At 36.9% G+C, this 17,795-nt stretch overlaps 1 protein-coding gene across 2 annotated transcripts in view; it reads right to left on the reverse strand.

Annotated features, from left to right (window-relative positions):
• Window positions 1-15,550, reverse strand: part of BMT2 (base methyltransferase of 25S rRNA 2 homolog) — a 116,391-nt gene extending 100,841 nt beyond the window's left edge. Inside the window, exons 1-2 of one of the 2 annotated variants that reach the window (XM_058426102.1) lie at window positions 15,246-15,550; window positions 6,833-6,859 (exon numbers count right to left, since the gene is read on the reverse strand). In XM_058426102.1, coding sequence (XP_058282085.1) covers window positions 6,833-6,859; window positions 15,246-15,405 — 187 coding nt within the window. In that variant the 5' untranslated portion in view covers window positions 15,406-15,550. The remainder of the gene's footprint in view (window positions 1-6,832; window positions 6,860-15,245) is intronic. The other variant, XM_032761495.2, reaches the window with a different exon arrangement.
• Window positions 15,551-17,795: the final 2,245 nt, after the last annotated feature.

The following is a 17,795-nucleotide window of genomic DNA, read 5'->3' on the forward strand; positions in this document are numbered from 1 at the left end:
CATTAATCACTAACATTTGGGTAGTGACTGGACTCTCAATTTGTTACATATCAGACTGGCAATAACTACTAACTTAAAAAAAGCAGGCAAAAGTTTTCTAGATTCTCAAATAAAAATTCCTCAGTTTTAGAAATGTTAAGGTATTCAAGTTCAATCATGTTAAATCATAATAAATTATGATTTATTTTAATATAATGGCCAATGTTCTTTTTTTTTTTTTTTAGCAGTTTGACCTGAATTCCTATTAATGTTTTTTTCTAGCAGTTTCATTTACAAATGACCTTCTGTGATAAAATAACTATTGATAAAACACAAGTCCAAGGAAAAAGAAAAAAGGGTGAAGTTTGAGGCAGATGCAATGTTCAGGTAGAAGGTATACACAAATGCTCCTGTGAGACTACTACATACTGAAGTTCATTAAAGAGATACAGTTTGAGGGCCTGCCTGCTGTATTGGAATACTAATTTAAACACACTACTGCTTTCCTCAGTTTTAGCAACATCTTTCAGATGTAGTTATTTATCAAGTCTCTAAATAGAACTTCAGAAAGTGAGGTGTTCGAAACAATATTTTAATTAATGACACTTTCATAAACCCATGATGGTTCATAACACTATTTCTGACTTTATCCACCAAATTTGAAACTAAATCATTCATTAAGGTATTCTATAATTTTAAAGGTGGATCGTCAAGTCTAGAAGGCCTTTTTTTGAACTTTTAAGTTTCACTGTCCTATAGAATCTATACATTATAAATAAATACATAAACGTATTATATGTGCTGTTAATAGGAGTCATTCAAACAAAAGTTCTATGATAACATATACCTGGGAAAAGCTATGCTTAAAACAAACATATTTTCTTTCCCTTTCTGCAAGACTTCTTAGAGTCTACAGAATGTACAACTTGGCTGGGTGTGGTGGCTCATGCCTGTAATCCCAGTACTTTGGGAGGCCAAGGCGGGCAGATTACCTGAGGTCAGGAGTTTGAGACCAGCCTGACAAACATGGTAAAACCCCACGTCTACTACAAAACACAAAATTAGCCAGGTGTGGTGGCGCATGCCTGTAATCCCAACTATTCGGCAGGCTGAGGCAGGAGAATCGCTTGAACCTGGGAGGTGGAGGTTGCAGTGAGCCGAGATCATGCCATTGCACTCCAACCTGGGTGACAAGAGCCAAACTCTTATCTCAAAAAAAAAAAAAAAAAAAAAAAAGTACAACTTAAGACAAAGAACTGGGTCCATGTAGTTTAATTGGGTGAGAATCCTAGGAAATAGGAGTAAGGAAGTGGAAAGATGGGAAGGAGAAAAAACTAATACAAGGATGCTTTACTGACGTTGCTGCTGTTGGCAAACTGAAAAGCATACCGAATGTGTTCAGAATTGTGCACCTAAAGAATGGGAGGCCACGGCATTTATCTCTAAGTTCTTATACCCATTAACTGAGAATTATTAACAATCTGCACTGGTAGTCTGCATTTAGCCACTGAATAAGGGGACAATCTCAGTGAGCTCCAGCAGTGTGGGAGAAAGGCAGAACACAAAAAAGCAGCACTCATTTAAAGTGGGTCTATGTAAGGGCTAGTGAATCTGAGCTCAAAGTGTCTATCTACCATGGGTGAGGACAAAGGGTGTGCTATGTGAGGCAACAAAGGCATCTGTTAGAAATTCTTAGAGTCCTTGCCATGTCACTATATACTTTGAAACTCAATTTACTCTATAATTATTCTACTAGCTATAAGATGCAAAGAACTGAAAATATACAGAAACCTACTACCTTACAACTTTTTAGAAGACCTCTAGTTTTTCATACTCAACAAAATTCTCTGAAATACCACCTAATGAAATTTTATGGCTATCTACCTTACTGAAGTTCTAAGGAAGAATTCAAACTTTGTAGGCTAATGCAACTCAGATTAACCAAACAACTTCAATTTAACGATTTCATTAACATTGAGGAGTCTGCAGACTCTCACAAAGTGTGTTGACACTGAAAATTGATGTGATTCATAAAGTGAAGTATACTTAAATATATAACTGACAGTAGATGGTGCAATTGTATATATTTTTCCTTCTTTCAACAGATTTTCTTTTAAAAATACTCCATATTAAATGCTACAGGAAATAATGAGCAGGCATTGGTATCAAAAAAAGGGAAGAAGACATGTAAAGAAAATGTGGAAATGCTATAAAAGAGATATGAACCTGACGGGTTCCCTATATCCTATGTAAGGCATCCTGGACCCAAAACTTTTATTTCATATATTTATAAAACAAAAATGTTTCAAACTCTGAGTACTGTGTATACATTTTGTTAAAAGCCTGGTGGTTATAAAATTGAACAAAAAACATAGCTGGCCTTTAGTTATGAGAAAATTCCACTTCCCAAAATACCTCTGAAAGCTTAAGGTAATTTTAAAAATAAATGAAATTATTAAAACAGAATGAGAAAAATTAAGTATTTTCATAATAGCCCATTTTTTGTTTTTATAGTATTTAAAATAATGGTATTTAAATTTTGTGCAAAGTTTTTCAAAGTAATCTATGATTCAGGTTCTAAAATCCAAAAAAAGTTAGGGTCCACCAGTGCCCAGTATACATATTTAAAACTCCTCTACCAACTCAAACTGCATATACAAATAATATATTAAAACTCAACTTTAAGGATTTTTTTATCACTTAGTTATTAGGTCAACTAACAATTAAAAAATATACTATTTAAAAGGACATTTTTTCATTATTAAGAGGTAAATCAGGAGCTAGAACTTCTTGAAGTTTGCATGAAAGGTCTAGTCAACACAGTATAAGAAACATTTAGGTCTTCAAGTTCTATCAGAACTCTCAATGAGTAATTAGCCTTATGATTTATTTTAATATAATGGCATCTGTGAATGACTCAAAAGTGTTATAATTAATAACCCATTTTCTTACCAATTTCTTATAGGCATTCTAGAAAAAATACATGTGTCTTAAAGTAAAAGTGAGACAGAGAGAAAGAGAGAAAGAGACAGGTACAAGGGGAAAGGGAGGCGTGGAGAACAAAATCTGCAATGGGTACACACATTTTACTTTGACCAACTACAGAGAATTCACAAATTATTTTTAGAAAGCACAATTTAAAAATATATGCTCTACAGCTTAAATTGTCTTACAAAATTCTAGAACAAAGTTCTCATTAACATGACTTCTATTTATTGTTATCCCGTAACACTTAAATTTTTTTAAACACCCATTTTAAAAAACAAATTCATAATTTTAAACATGAGTGATGCCAACTTAAAGTTGCCAAACCAAGTTCAATATGATAATCAATGAACCAAATTATTTTGAATCTTATATCAAGATAATACCATAACTACTGCATTGACTAAACTCACCTTCAAAAACATTATATGTCACAACTAAAAAATAAATTAAGAGCTACTAAGAGCTACTAATAAAAAGACAATGACAACTAGGAAAGAATAGCACATTCATTAATTTAAAAAGAGTTCCGTTTCTAATAACTTTGTGATTAAGATATTATTACAATGCAACTGCCTTTGTAAAAAAAAACAAGTACAAGGAAATGGGTTTAAAAGTATTTTTGCTCTACGTTAACATCCAGAAGCGCAGCTCTAAAACAGTTCCAAACTAAAGTGAACCAATGGAATTCCTAAATTATTTATTTAGAGTTGATATTACTCTTTATGAATTAACCTCTCTCCTGCCATCTGGTACAGCATTTTTTTTCCTTCAAAATGTAACTGAATTCATATTTTCTTCAAGAGGGTTTATCTGCCTCCCACTTTATCATCTTACACCTCCCCCATCTGCCATCCTTATGGTACTTTGTCACTCATTTATACATATTGCCTATTAAAACCAGGTGTGATTTTCCCAATAGAAAGTATAAATGGAAAAGCAAAGACTACTTTTGATTTATAATTTGTATAAATTAGAGAAGTTAATTAGGGTGATCAGTCAATGGAGGACAAAATATTTAAATTTTCATTATGCTCAAAAAATAAACATGAAAAGTATAAATAAATCAAATTAGTTGCTAAGATAAAATTCAAACTACAGATGATGGCTGTCAGTAAATAGTAGTGACTCAAAAGCAGAATTTAAATTTTTCACAATAGTTACTGTTTTCAAAGTAAGAGTTCCAAGGCCAGAAAAGCAATAATTTCAATGTCATTTATCTAGAGGCCATTGTTTTAAGCTTATTAAAAAGGCTTTTTCATTTTGTGTTACTGTCAAAAGAAAAACTTGCAGCTGACAGTCCAGTCATATCCATTAAGTTCTTTAATAGCAGTACACAGATCTTTTCGAAAAATTTATTAGCTCAAGGAGAAACGAACAGTAACACCACTAAATAGATAAAGAATTACTTATATGTGAAAAAAATGAATAGGTGGTGCTAAGGTTCATGCATTTTTACATGCCAGGACCACTAGATTTTTATATACTTGATGTATATAAAAATATTTTTTCTCAATAACTCTATCCTAATTCTCCTTTTTAAAACATACAAAGCACAGAAAATAAGTTAGCAAGTATATATGTGATGCCATTTTAAGATAAAAATATATTTACAAACCATATACCTGATAAGGGGTTAATATCCAAGATACATAAAAAAACTCATACAACTGAATAGCAAAAAAACAAATAATCTGACTAAAAAATGGGCAATGACCTGAACAGATATTTTTCCAAAGACAACACGAAAAATGGCCAATGGGTATATAAAAGGGTGCTCAACATAACTAATTATCAGGAAAATGCAAATTAAAACCACAATGAGATACTACCTCCCATCTGTTAGGATGGCTATTATCAAAAAGACCAGAGATAACAAGGGCAGGTGAGGACGTGAAGAAAAGTGAATCCTGTATACTTATGTTGGGTATGTAAATTAGTACAGCCAAAACACTATGGAGGTTCCTAAAAAAATTAAAAATAAAACTACTATATGATTCAGCAATCCCACTTCTGGGTATTTATCCAAAGGAAACGAAATCAGTATGTCAAAGAGATATCTGCAATCCTATAATCATTGCAGCATTACTCACAATAGCTAAGAAACGAAAATAAATGGAGGTGAATCTATAGTGAAAAGACATGTGAGACTGAGAGTATAGAGAGAGACTGACTACAAAGAAGTATGAGGAAATTTTGGCAGTGATGAAAATGTTCTATACCTTATTGTGGTAATGGTTTTACAGAGATGCATGCATTGTCAAAACTCACGGAATTATATACTTTAAACAGACACAATTTACTGTACACGAATACCTCAATAAATTTAATTTTAAAAAATGATGTGCCACAAGCATGGTATATGTTACAAAATTAAAATTATATTTCATTAAATTTGAGGGCCATCAAATTCTCTAAAAAAGCAAAAAAATATATGAGTATCAAAAGTCTTAAACTTTTAGAAATTCAGAACAATTTATTTAATTCTGACTTAGGCATATTGCCAAATATGGGCCGTAAGATGCCTTATCTGTAGATGACCAGACTACCAAATTCAAGTTCAAAGTACCTTTAAACGGTCATTTTCTCTAACACAAGGTAAGTAAAGAAACTCATGACTAAGTGCAAACAAGTTCAGCTACCATTTCAAGGAATTCAAACAAAATGTTCAGAATTCAGATTGTCTCACATAGTTAAGCCATACACAGACCAGTCTTCTCAGCTCTTGAACACCTGATACAGTGACACATCTAAAAGTGGGATAAAAAACATCCAAGGTGTTTGGTAACTAAGAGCCAAAAAGTAACCAGAAAGCAAAAGTTTGAAAACCTGCATCTTATAGCCAACATGTTATGAATAGTCATTTCTCTAATGTGGGAAGAAAACACTACCAATATTCTGACATGCTAAAAAGGTTGGACTTTATTCATATAAAAACTTAGAAACACAAACAGCAAAACGGGCAAAAAAAAAAAAAAGAAAAAAGAGAAAGTCAATTTAATACTGAGAAGATGACAGAACAGTCTAGGTAAAAATTCCAGGAGCTATCCAGTCTTTAATGTCATAGTCCTTAAATGCATTTAAGCAGTATAGCTACAGATAAAAGAGCTGTTATTTTAAAATTTCTGTATTTTACAAGCTTATTATGTTTCCTATATGCCAAATGTTGTTTTAAGTGCTTTTCAAATATTAACTCATTTAATTATAATACCAATCCATTGAGGCAGATATTTTACTTTATAGATGAGGAAACTGAAGTAGAGCGATAAAGTAACTTTTCCAAGGTTACACAACAAACCTGGTAGTCAAAAGCTAAAGTCATGCTCCTAACCACAAACTCTGCTTCTCTTCATAAGTTTTTAATTCATGAACTTTTATGGATATGAGCAAAGCTTTGCAATAGAGGAAAGTACACAGACTCTACTAACCACAAACAAATGGTCTTTTGTCAGTCAAATGCAGTTATTTAGTCTCTGCAACTGCATTATTTGTTAGATTTCTGGCAGTGGTTCTCAACTCTGGCTGCCAATTCTGGCTGCACATTGGAATCACCCAGAAGTTTCATTTAACTGGTCTGGAGTGGCAACTGGTCATTTATTCTAACACTCCCCAGATGAATCCAACGTGTAGCTATGGCTTAAAACCAATGGTGTATAGCAAGGTTGTGAGCTTAAAAGCCTGGCAAAATAATACAGAGAGCCGGGGGGTTGGGACAACCTTAAGAGTCCAATTTAATTAACAAAAAAAACACAACAAAACAAAACAATGCATGGATTAAACTTAATATCTACAAACATTGGCTCACGGCGTATCTTCTGTTCTTGGAACAGCCTTTTATTATAAACATATCAATGATAAAAATACTTACTCCAAAATGCAAGTCTCTGAACACATCCTGTAAGGGAGATGGAAAGAAATCAAGAAAAATCATAACCAGTGTCACCAACATGTTATTCCCTTGTGAAAGTGAACTTCACAGATGGGTCTATGACCACACAGAGCACTTGCTTAGTTTAACTTTCAACTTTCAAACAAAAGGATTTATGAACAGCCTTTTGGAACTTAATTTTCATATGTTCAATTAAAAAGTCTTATCCTAATTTCTATATAAATGGAAATGGATACTCACATGCTGCTCTAAATGCATGAAGATTAACCACCTATTCTAAAATAAACACAGCAATGGGTATTAGTGTATCTGCACTTAAAGCACAATAGGTCAGTATAGTTTAGTGGTTGTCAGATGTTAGATTTTGTAACTAGCATAAATTTCACTTCAAATTTAAGAGACTGATATATTGGGGTTGCAAAATTTTTATCTGTAAATATAAACAAATACACAAAACTGTTACTTTTTTTCTTTTTTCGGGATGGAGTCTCGTTCTGTCACCCAGGCTGGAGTGCAGTGGTGCGATCTCGGCTCACTGCAATCTCTGCCTTCCAGGTTCAAGTGATTCTCCTACCTCAGCCTCACAAGCAGCTGGGACTACAGGCACATGCCACCACACCGGCTAATTTTTTGTATTTTTAGTAGAGATGGGGTTTCACCGAGTTAACCAGGATGGTCTCTATCTCTTGACCTCGTGATCCACCTGCCTCGGCCTCCCAAAGTGCTGGGATTACAGGCGTGAGCCACCGCACCTGGCTCACTATTACCATTTTTATTACCAACATACAAAGAGACATACATTATACCCACTACAACATCCTTATGAGAACAAATAAAGATACCATAATGAGTGTAAGGATATAGTTACCATCATATTTACAGAAAAATAGGATGCTATTCAGAATAACTTGGACCATTTAAAAAAGGGTAAAATTAATCTAATATACTCAATTTAAGAAGACATGGGCATAAACTAGAAAAGATGGGTATCCACAAGTTAAAATTTTAAAGTTATGAATATAAAAAGATACAACTCAACTATCTGGAAATATTTACATTAGCTTCTTTTGTGCGTGTGCCTTAAATCTACAAGGCCTGGTGCTACATACTAAGGCTACAGAGATAAAAGGCAGAGTTTTACTCAAGCAACTAAGTTTAGTAGATAAAACAGACAAATGAACTGGTAAGTTATAAACACCACAAAGGTAGCCACAATCATGCTATGGAAGCACAAGGTAAAAGGGGCACTTAGGTAGGGGCACTTACTTATGTAGGATTCTGTGCTAGGTGCTGTATACAACTGTGTTTGTGGGGATGGGGTTGTCATGATTAATAAAAACCCAGATCTTTGTTTCAAGAGTTTACATTACAATAAACTGGCCTAAAAGACCAACCACGAAAAGGTCATTTCAAAAGAGGCCTGAGGATCGGACTCTAAGCCATAATCCTTAATAATCTAGATTTAAAGTTGTTAAAAACATTATGCTGCTAAACTTCCAGTACATCATTACTTCTGATTTAAAGAGGAACATTTTAGAAAATTTTACTTGAATTGGTGGGGGAAGGAAGAGGGGCAGGGATAATGCCCAGGAGCCATCCAATCCTTAATGCTACCCTGAAGACATAAAGACAGAATAGCTACGATTAACATCTCTACTATTATTTTTGTTACTTGAAGAGGGTAGGGATCCTGCTGCTTTTGCTAATTAGCAAGGACTAGTAAAAACAGGAGCTCCAAAAGTACTGTATGATAAAAGAGGAAAGTCTCAACTTAACTGTCAAATGTGAACAATGCATGAGATTGCCCTAGTAAATTAACAAAAATACTGCAAGAAGAGATGATTATAACAGGAACTATGCGACAAATGTGCCTGACTTATTTAGACAGTATAGAAATGGCTACCAAAAGATGGAAAATATAAAAATGTGTCAAAACTATCAATGAAGAAATTTAAAGACAACTTCTTAAAGTGTGCCTTAAAAACAAGTAGCTCTTGGCCGGGCGCGGTGGCTCACGCTTGTAATCCCAGCACTTTGGGAGGCCGAGGCGGGCGGATCACGAGGTCAGGAGTTCGAGACCACGATGAAACCCCGTCTCTACTAAAAATACAAAAAAATTAGCCGGGCGTGGTGGCGGGCGCCTGTAGTCCCAGCTACTCGGAGAGGCTGAGGCAGGAGAATGGCATGAACCCGGGAGGCGGAGCTTGCAGTGAGCCGAGAGCGCGCCACTGCACTCCAGCCTGGGCGACGGAGCGAGACTCCGTCTCAAAAAAAAAAAAAAAAAAAACAAACAAACAAAAAAAAACAAGTAGCTCTTTACACAGTGGTGTAGCGAGACTATCTATTATTGAAAAATCATTAACTCATTCAGTTATCTCAACTGATTTTTCACTCTGTATACTGTATTTTTATGACAGAAATAAATATTTCATAGGCACATATGAGTAAGGAATGAATGTGAAAAACAATTTGAACTCCCAGGACGAGCACATCCTTTAGTAAAGTACCCTGCTTTTCTTTGCAACAGAAAAATCTTAGTTCAATGTTTTCTCAAAAAGTGTTCTAATGATCACCTGAATTAGAATCACATGAGGGACATTAAATATGCAGATTCCTGGGCCCCAAATCTCAGATCCACCAAATTGCTTTCTGGGGACCTAAGAATCAGCATTTTAAAAAGTTCACCAGAAGATTCTGGAGCCAACTAACGTTTTAAGAACCATTGCCTTAGATGCTTTAAAGCTGCAAACATGATATATAATTATTAAAGAAAACAAATGCACCAAAACCAACTGAAAATACTGAAAGACTGGGACTCTTCGAAAATCAAAGCAAATTGATATTTTCTTAAGAAACATTATAGTAAACATAATTTTACCTTTCCTTGAGGACTTTAGGCTGTCACTATGAACACCTTCACTCTACTGTAAATGAAGCATAAATGGCGGCAGATATAGTTCTACTACTGTGTTGGTACCCAGCAAAGCAGACACCCGATCCCTGGGAGTACTCCCTGTGTTCTGTGATGGTTCCACTTTCTTCTTCCAAACTCTTAACTACTGGTGTCTTCCAAGGATCTGTCCTCAGTTCTATATTATAACCCCACTGTGCAGTTTACTTGCCTCAAAACTTCAACCTCCACAGAGGGCTTCCAAATCCTAAACTTCCAAAGGATAGATTGCAAACTAAATCATTACCATTATATATATACACCCTATAACAAGCCAATCTGCCTGACTACCCTGTTCCTCTTGCCCCCAACCCCTACCATTTCCAAAGTGTATGCTAATAGCTATCTACATTTTCCCAGGAAAGAAATATTGGCATCATCTTTGACCCTTCTTTATTTTCACTGAAACTGCCTATTCTGATCTTCAAAGTCTGTCTTCTTCTATTTTCATCATCACTACTGTTATTTAAGCTATTATTAACTTTAGATCAGGTTAGTATAAAAGCCTCCTTTCTCCTAGATTCCTCCTACTACAATAGCTGTGTTTCTCAATCTCTTTGTCCACTGTGTACTCTGGGAGCTTTTATACATATAGATGTCTGTGTTCCACAAAGTTCCAAAGATTATACTGATGTGGAACCAAGGCTAAGAACCGCTATGTTAGTAGGTTTATTTTCCATTAAACAATCAAGGAATCCACAACAATGCTTTTGGTTTCTAGTGTATCTTTTCAACTGCAAAAAGCCCCTAAAACGATACCTTCTCACAAAGAACACTAATAATAACAAAATCAAATAGCTAAATACTAATGTACATTGTATACCTACATGCCCTTCATTGAATTGACTATATAAATGGTCCCTTTCTCTTTTAGTATTACTGATTACTGAACTCTTTTCATTATTTTTTCTTCTGTTGGGAATGGCAGTTCAAACTTTCCTAGTGCAAACTTAACAGAACCTTCTGTGGACAATCTTCACCTTATTTATTTCACTGATCAGGCAAATATTCTATCACAAAAAGCTTTCTGATTCTGTATCAGAATAAGTATAAGAACACCACAAAAAGAAAACAGCAAAACCTCACTTGAGAAAAGAATCTGTTCAAAGTTTCTTAAGGTCTTGGACTTGGTCAAAATTTTAAAGCAGCTGTGTTTAAAGTCCACTGAGGAAAAAAAATAAAAGTTCAATTAAAAGGAGTCTCATTCTAATTTTTAAAACAACTTCCAAACTTTGTTTCTGGAAAAACACCAACATTACATTCATTGTCTTATTTTTAGACTTTTTGGTTTAAAATTATTTTAATACTAAAGTTTTTCCCCTACTCCCACAATTCTCATTTTAAGTGTTTGCTGAAGAATAGTCAATCACAAATATATTTTTCAGCTTATCCTACACTGCCATGCTAATTCACCTGTTAAGATCACCCCCTAATTCCATGACCTTCAGAATACCTCTTTTAACAGTTTAGTACATACTTTTACTTTTTTTGTGATTGATTTATAAGCTGCAGGTGTTTATGTGATAAACTGTTTTAAATCTGTTTGGTATGCCGAACAAGTAAATTCAGGGATTGAGTAATTTGATAAAATGTCTCAAAGATATTCATAAGATAGGTTAAAAAAATAAAAACGAAATGGAATGAAAAGTGTACTTTTACTCCTGACAACTGCAGCCTTTTACATTTTCCTGGAATTTTTACATAAATGCTTTAAGTTTAGAAAGAGAAATTGCCAGGCATAAAAGCAATCATTATAGGAATGGGTTCATGTGAATACGATTATGAAAAAAAAAATCATACAAAGACAACCAAAAACACAAATGGCTCTAATTCAGCTCTTGATTTGATAGATATCTGTCAGGCTCATCTAATTAAATAATGAAGTCCCTGTTTGAAAAGCGAAACTAGCTTTTTTTATTAAAAAGCTGTCTATAACTCTTATATATTTAAAATATTTTTGGTTTACATGGAGGTCAAATTTTAAAAATTATGTATGGCAAAGACAGAAAACACCTACATGTGCAAGCATATTTCCATTTATATAACCTCACTTTAAAAGACTGTCTCTTAACTATCAATGGCAGACACCAGAAATACCCCTTTGCATCACCACTGCTAGGCATCTCCCTACCATTTCTTTTTAGTAACTGCTTCAGATACGAGTGCTGCCTGGAACACACCTTTATCTCCAGTTCTCACTTTACCTTTAGACAAATTGGCACGGAATCTCTTAAGTGGTGACACACGGCAGGCCATAAACTGGGGAAGGAAAAAGTGGTAAACGAAAAGAGTGCATTAAGCCTACGTGCTACTCTTTACAACCCTGTCCACTCTTCCCCACCCCAAGCCTGTTCATCACCATCAACTAGCATCAGTTGGGCAAATGGTTAGAGAACAGTGGAAAAAAATCTTTTCTTATCACAGCAAAAAAGAACAACACAGCTTATTTTCATTGTTGTTCCTGTTTTATTTTCAATTCCACTAATAGAGATAAGGGAAAAGGCGGCTCTGTTCTCCAACCTCCCATTCATTATCTAGTCCTCACTCCTGTCCTTAATATTCAATGGCTGTTTTGCCTCCTTATTCTACCCTAACTTATTTCCTTCCCTGCCATCTCTCCCCAAAAAACCCTCACCTCGTATAGCCCCAACTCAGCTAATCATACCTATCCCATGGATCATCCATTCCCATCAATTTATATCTTTTCACCTAATGCAAATTGTAGGGCCACTTCCTGCTTCCCATTTTCCCTCCTATTCTAACATTTGGAGTCACTAATATTAGGTTTGGAGTTGGGGGTGGGGAACCTATATTATTCCCATAAAATATGTATAGTATTAATAATGAACTACCAAAGCGTCAAGAAAGTTATTTTAGTCTTTTTAGGACTCAGCTCACTTATCTGTAAAATTAAGAAGCTATTAGATCACCACTCTAATATCTGGCTGACAATTTCCAGTTCCTAATAATAGGGATCTTAAACTACAGATCTGAGGTAGAATACAGGAATTTTCTAAGAGGCACCCAGTTGAATCTGCTGATCAGCCATGTTTGGGAATCACTGCTAAATGCTAAGAGGTTCCTTCTAGTCTAAAACTCCAAGATCCTAAGCTGGAATTTTCACTGCATTTGCTGGTAGAAAAATTGTGATAAAAGGAGTACAGTTTCCATAGTTATTGGTGCTATAGTTCAGGTATGTTACTGATTCAATGGGCCTTTGCAGACTGATCTAGCACTTAAGCACTCTTCAGATTACGATAACAGCTGACTTGCAAATGAACTTGTAAAATATGTTTACAGACTGGGGACCATCAGCACAATACTAAGTCCTCAAAGTAAAACACTAAAAATTATTTCCTTAGTATTATTATGTGCACGGAGTTTTTCACAGATGGCTTTTTTACTACTAATATTTAGCCCATACGTCAGAAATAAAGGTAGAAGGAGCATGCTCATTAGGATCACTTATTCTGCTAATTCACTGATGGGGCTTTGTATATCATTCAAGCAACGCCTAGAGAAGTCCAGATCACTGGTGAAATTCAGGGTATTAAAACGCCTAAAGAATAGTCTCATTCAAATGTTTAAACTGCCAGGACTTTAACTCCCCAGAAGCATACTAGATCATTCACTTAGGAACTCCATGTATCTATTCTAGATCTGGTAACTTCCAATTCTCATAAACAAGGGTTCCTGTGGTTAATACTCAGGCTTAAAACATGTTTAAACATGTGGGAACTAAGCACATATAAACAGCACTTGAAGAGATGACACATTGGTGTGTTAATTTGAGTGGAATCTATTCATTTATGAATAAATGAATAATGAATAATGAAATTATTAAAAGGTAAAAATAGAAATGGAATTCTATGCTAGTCATTTTTCTCTTTAAAAAGATGCACTTAAATTCGTACAAAATAGCAGGATAAATTGCAGGAAAATGTGTCCATTTATTTCCTAATTTCTCCAAATAACATAAAATCTACAGTGAATGCCATTATGTAAGAGCATTCTTTGAATATCAAGAATGATGCAGTTGTTGCTATGGTAACTACTCATTTTATTGACTAAATTGTGGGTTTGGGTGGCATTCTTTCAAAAAACATATTTCAACATTCTAAGTAGGTCTGATAAGACTCTTGCTATTGCTATCTGTTAAACAATAACTACAAGCCCCATTTGGGTATGATTAAGCAGCCTCTATTAAAAGCTAAGCTTGATTTGCTAAGGAAAGAAACCTTTAAAGTTTGAAAAATGAAACATATCAACTACATTCAAAAGAATAAAGGATACTTAGTTTTAACTTTCTGGAGTAGTTGAAACGTGTGTATAAATCAACAGTAACATGATCTTACCTGTCTGTATTCCTTCACTGCCATAATTTTCCTTCTAATCCTAAATTATTAACTAAGTATAGGACTAACACCAGACGGCTGCTGACTTTTCAGTTTGCAATTAAGCTAAAATGAGAACCAGTGGAAAGCTTTCCTCATTTCGATACTTAGAAGTCTCTCTCCCGAGCCTATGAAAACAGAATTTTCACTGTCAAAATCTTATAAAACAGCTGTGTATAAAAGCCTATATTTAAAGATATCAAGGATAACTGTAGACTCCAACTATAAACACTCTTCAGGCACAGGCAAAAGCCACTAAGTCTTCTTCCCCTATGAGCTTCCACAGAAGGGGCTCTCACCGGAACCCCATCCATGGAAGCCGAGGGTGGGCTTCATCGGCATGTGTCTTTAGGAGGCTTCCAATCCAAACGGTATTTTCAGAACCTGCCCAGATCTCTTCCTCACCCGCCTAAATAAACAGTAAGACGAAGTATTTAAGCAATGGGAGTGGGGGCCACGAGTGTGGCCCGCCCCCTTTTAACAATGTGAAGTCCAGTCAGCTAAAAGGCCTCCTGGCTTCCCAACCCTGGAAGCCAACGCGAGGAAGGCTCGGCATGGTTGTAGGAGTGAAGTACTAGGAAGACGGTCTGATAAGGAAGCAAATGATACAGCCGGTAGGTCAAGCGTAAAGGAGGGACAACTCAGGTTTCTTTCTGTCTTTTACAAATGGATTTTACCTGTCTTGTTTTACCTCGGCGTCTCTTGCAAAAAGCAACCCCCACCTCCTCTGTGAGCGTGTATGTGTTTGTGTGTGTCGTGACAACAACCTCAGCATCCCGGCTGGCGACAGGGGCTTGGAGTGGGTGGGGACTCAATTCCTTTACAGGCCTAGAACTCTCCCGAAGGGCCCTCGAAGAAAAGGGGGCGGGGAGGAGCGCGTCTGATGCCGACTAGGGGGCTCAGACCAGGCCCGGGAGAGCAGCAGCGGCTGGGGGGACGTGCAGATCCTTTAGGTTTTAATGGTGGCCTCTTTAGAGGAGGGAAGAGGTGACAAGAGGTTGGGGGTGATGAGGCCTCCCCTTCCCTCCTCCCTCAGCGCGCTGTTTACCTTCTCGGTACTTCTTGCGGAGCCGCCGGTGGACGCTCTTCACCACACCGGAGAGCTTCTCCTGCTCCAGTTTCCGCTCCTGCTCCCGGGGCGGCGGAGTGTTCGGGGACCCGGCCCTCTGCCCACGAGCAGTATTTCGGCCGCCGGCCCCTGGCTCCATATCGCAGCCGCCGCCGCCGCCACCGCCGCCACCGCCGCCCCTCAGGCCCCCGCAGACGCTCCCCAGTTGGAGGAGGTGGGGTAGGAGGAGGGAGCTGCGGAGGCAGCAGCCGGAGGAGGCAGAGGAGCCGGAGCGACAACCTTGGAGGTGGACCCTCACCCAAAAGTGCAAGCTGATTGGTGCATTTTGAGGGCTGGGCGGAAACGGAAAAGGCTAAGGGCCAATGGGCAGAAAGCGCCGGCGGCGAACCCGGTTGTTTGGGAAGGTGAGCAGCTGGAGGAGGCGGAGCTTGCGGGGATAGGGAGGCTGAGGCAGTGGGAGCTCTAGGCCTGGGTGCTCATCTCTTCCCCACCCTCCCCGGATTCTGTGCGCAAGCGCTGTGGCCCGGCCTCGGGAGACGAGCTGTGAGCAACGCGCGTGCGCGTCTCAGTTTGCTTAGTTTGGGCTTTTTTACAGCCCGGCTTTCTGATGTTTTCCATCATTTCCACCCCCTACGCTTTATAATCTGTTGCGATGCGGCCAGGGTCCTCTGCTTGAACCTCCACTGCACCTTGTCACATGTAGGTTCCCTTTAGTTACTTGACCTTTGAGATGACGTTACACCAGGGAACTCAAGTACACAAGCTTTCTAAGGCTCAAGGAGAGGTCTGGCTACCAAATGCTAATTTAATTCTCAGGTCGACAATGGTTAATGCCTGCAGTACTATTGCTGGGCAAAGGACATAGAAAATGCGAAAAGGAGAGGGCCAAGAAAAGCAACAGTAGATGCAGGAGGACAATAAGGAACGATGGAAAACTCACAGCAGATGCCCTCAAGAACTTTTGTAGTGACCACGGTGTTAATAAGCAGCCTTCCCTGATATTATACGCATCAGCACTCTGAGCTTCTATGGTCAGCTCAGGTGACCTCCTGTCCTTTAATTTGGACAGTTAGTCTATGCGGAGTGTATCTAAGTGGGTTTGGTAACCTGTTCACCCTCCTCCACTTCTTTTCCATCTCTTGGGGAACGCGATTGTTGACTTCTGTCCCAGAAAGGTGGGACACTGCTCTCTGGAGAGAGGTAGACTGCATTGGCTCCTGAAGTGGTGCTGAGGCTGCTGGAGTGTCAGAGATTCAATAAACTGAGAGCCCCTAATGAGTTGTGTTGGATTGTGTACCACTTCCCCATTGTCGGTGTTGGTTACGTGACACTCTATGGAAATGATTGCAATGGGAACATTTTGATAATAATTTTCTAACTACGAATAAAGCTTGCATTATGTAACTGTTTTATACACTGCCTTCTTTATATTGAATACGCTCAAGAGCAAAGAATTATACACACTGTCTAGACACAGGAGAAGCGGGAGGTGAAGGGAGATTGATGGAATTTAAAGGCGGAAGATGTGTCCCTACAGCACAGTGAAGAGACAGATGAAACACAAAGACAGGGACATATAAACTTCAAAAGAACTCCTTATAATTATGAAGAGAAGTTAAGCGAAAGTGCCTAATAAATTGAAAATATGGTGGTCTTATTTGGGGGAATTTCATTTGGGAAGAAAGGGGAGCTTGAATTACATATCTCTTTTGGCTCTTTCCATATTTTAATACATATGGAAGGCAAATAATGGTGCAGATATTTGAAAGATACAATGATAGTAAAAAGAGCATTAAATTTTACTTGCGCTGAAATGTAGTTTTTTTTTTTTTTAAAATAACTTTTCAGCATAATACTAGCAAATGAACTTTTAAGTCCTCTTAAATGAAGATGTTCACTGAAGGAAATTTGGAAAATACAGAAAAGAGTAAAGAAAATAAGTCATCTGGACTGAGAGATAACAACTGTTAACATTTTTTCTTTGCATATACTAATTTCATATAGGATATTTCTTGATGCCTATGTGGCAATCTATCGTATGAATAGCCTACTATCTCATTAACCAATTCCCAGTTATTGTAGATTTATGTTTTCTCCAGATTTTTTTGTATTACAGATAATGTCATGACAAACACATTTGCACACAAGTATTTGTCCATTTCTTTAATTATACATTCCATCAGGCTAAACTCCTAAAAGTTCAATTTCTGAAGCAAAGGGTCAAACATGTTAGGGTTTTGATGTATATTATGAAATTGCCTTTTCTGAAAGATAGTAGCAGTTTATGCCATGTCCAGTAGTACCTATGGATGTTTATTTGATTGCACCCTTACCAAAGGTAGGTATTACAATTTACAAAGTCATTAATGAGATTTTTAAAACATGTCTATTTTTAATAAATATGTGGAATTTCCTGCTGTTTCGTAACTAGCTATTCTTATTGGTATAATATTTAACTTAAAATACCAACATAAGAATAAATAAAAGGAACTTATTTAAGACTATCTAGTTGTTGTTTCTCAAGCAGAT

The sequence above is a fragment of the Hylobates moloch genome, unplaced genomic scaffold (assembly GCF_009828535.3).
Source record: "Hylobates moloch isolate HMO894 unplaced genomic scaffold, HMol_V3 SCAFFOLD_1, whole genome shotgun sequence".
NCBI classification, from domain to species: Eukaryota; Metazoa; Chordata; class Mammalia; order Primates; family Hylobatidae; genus Hylobates; species Hylobates moloch.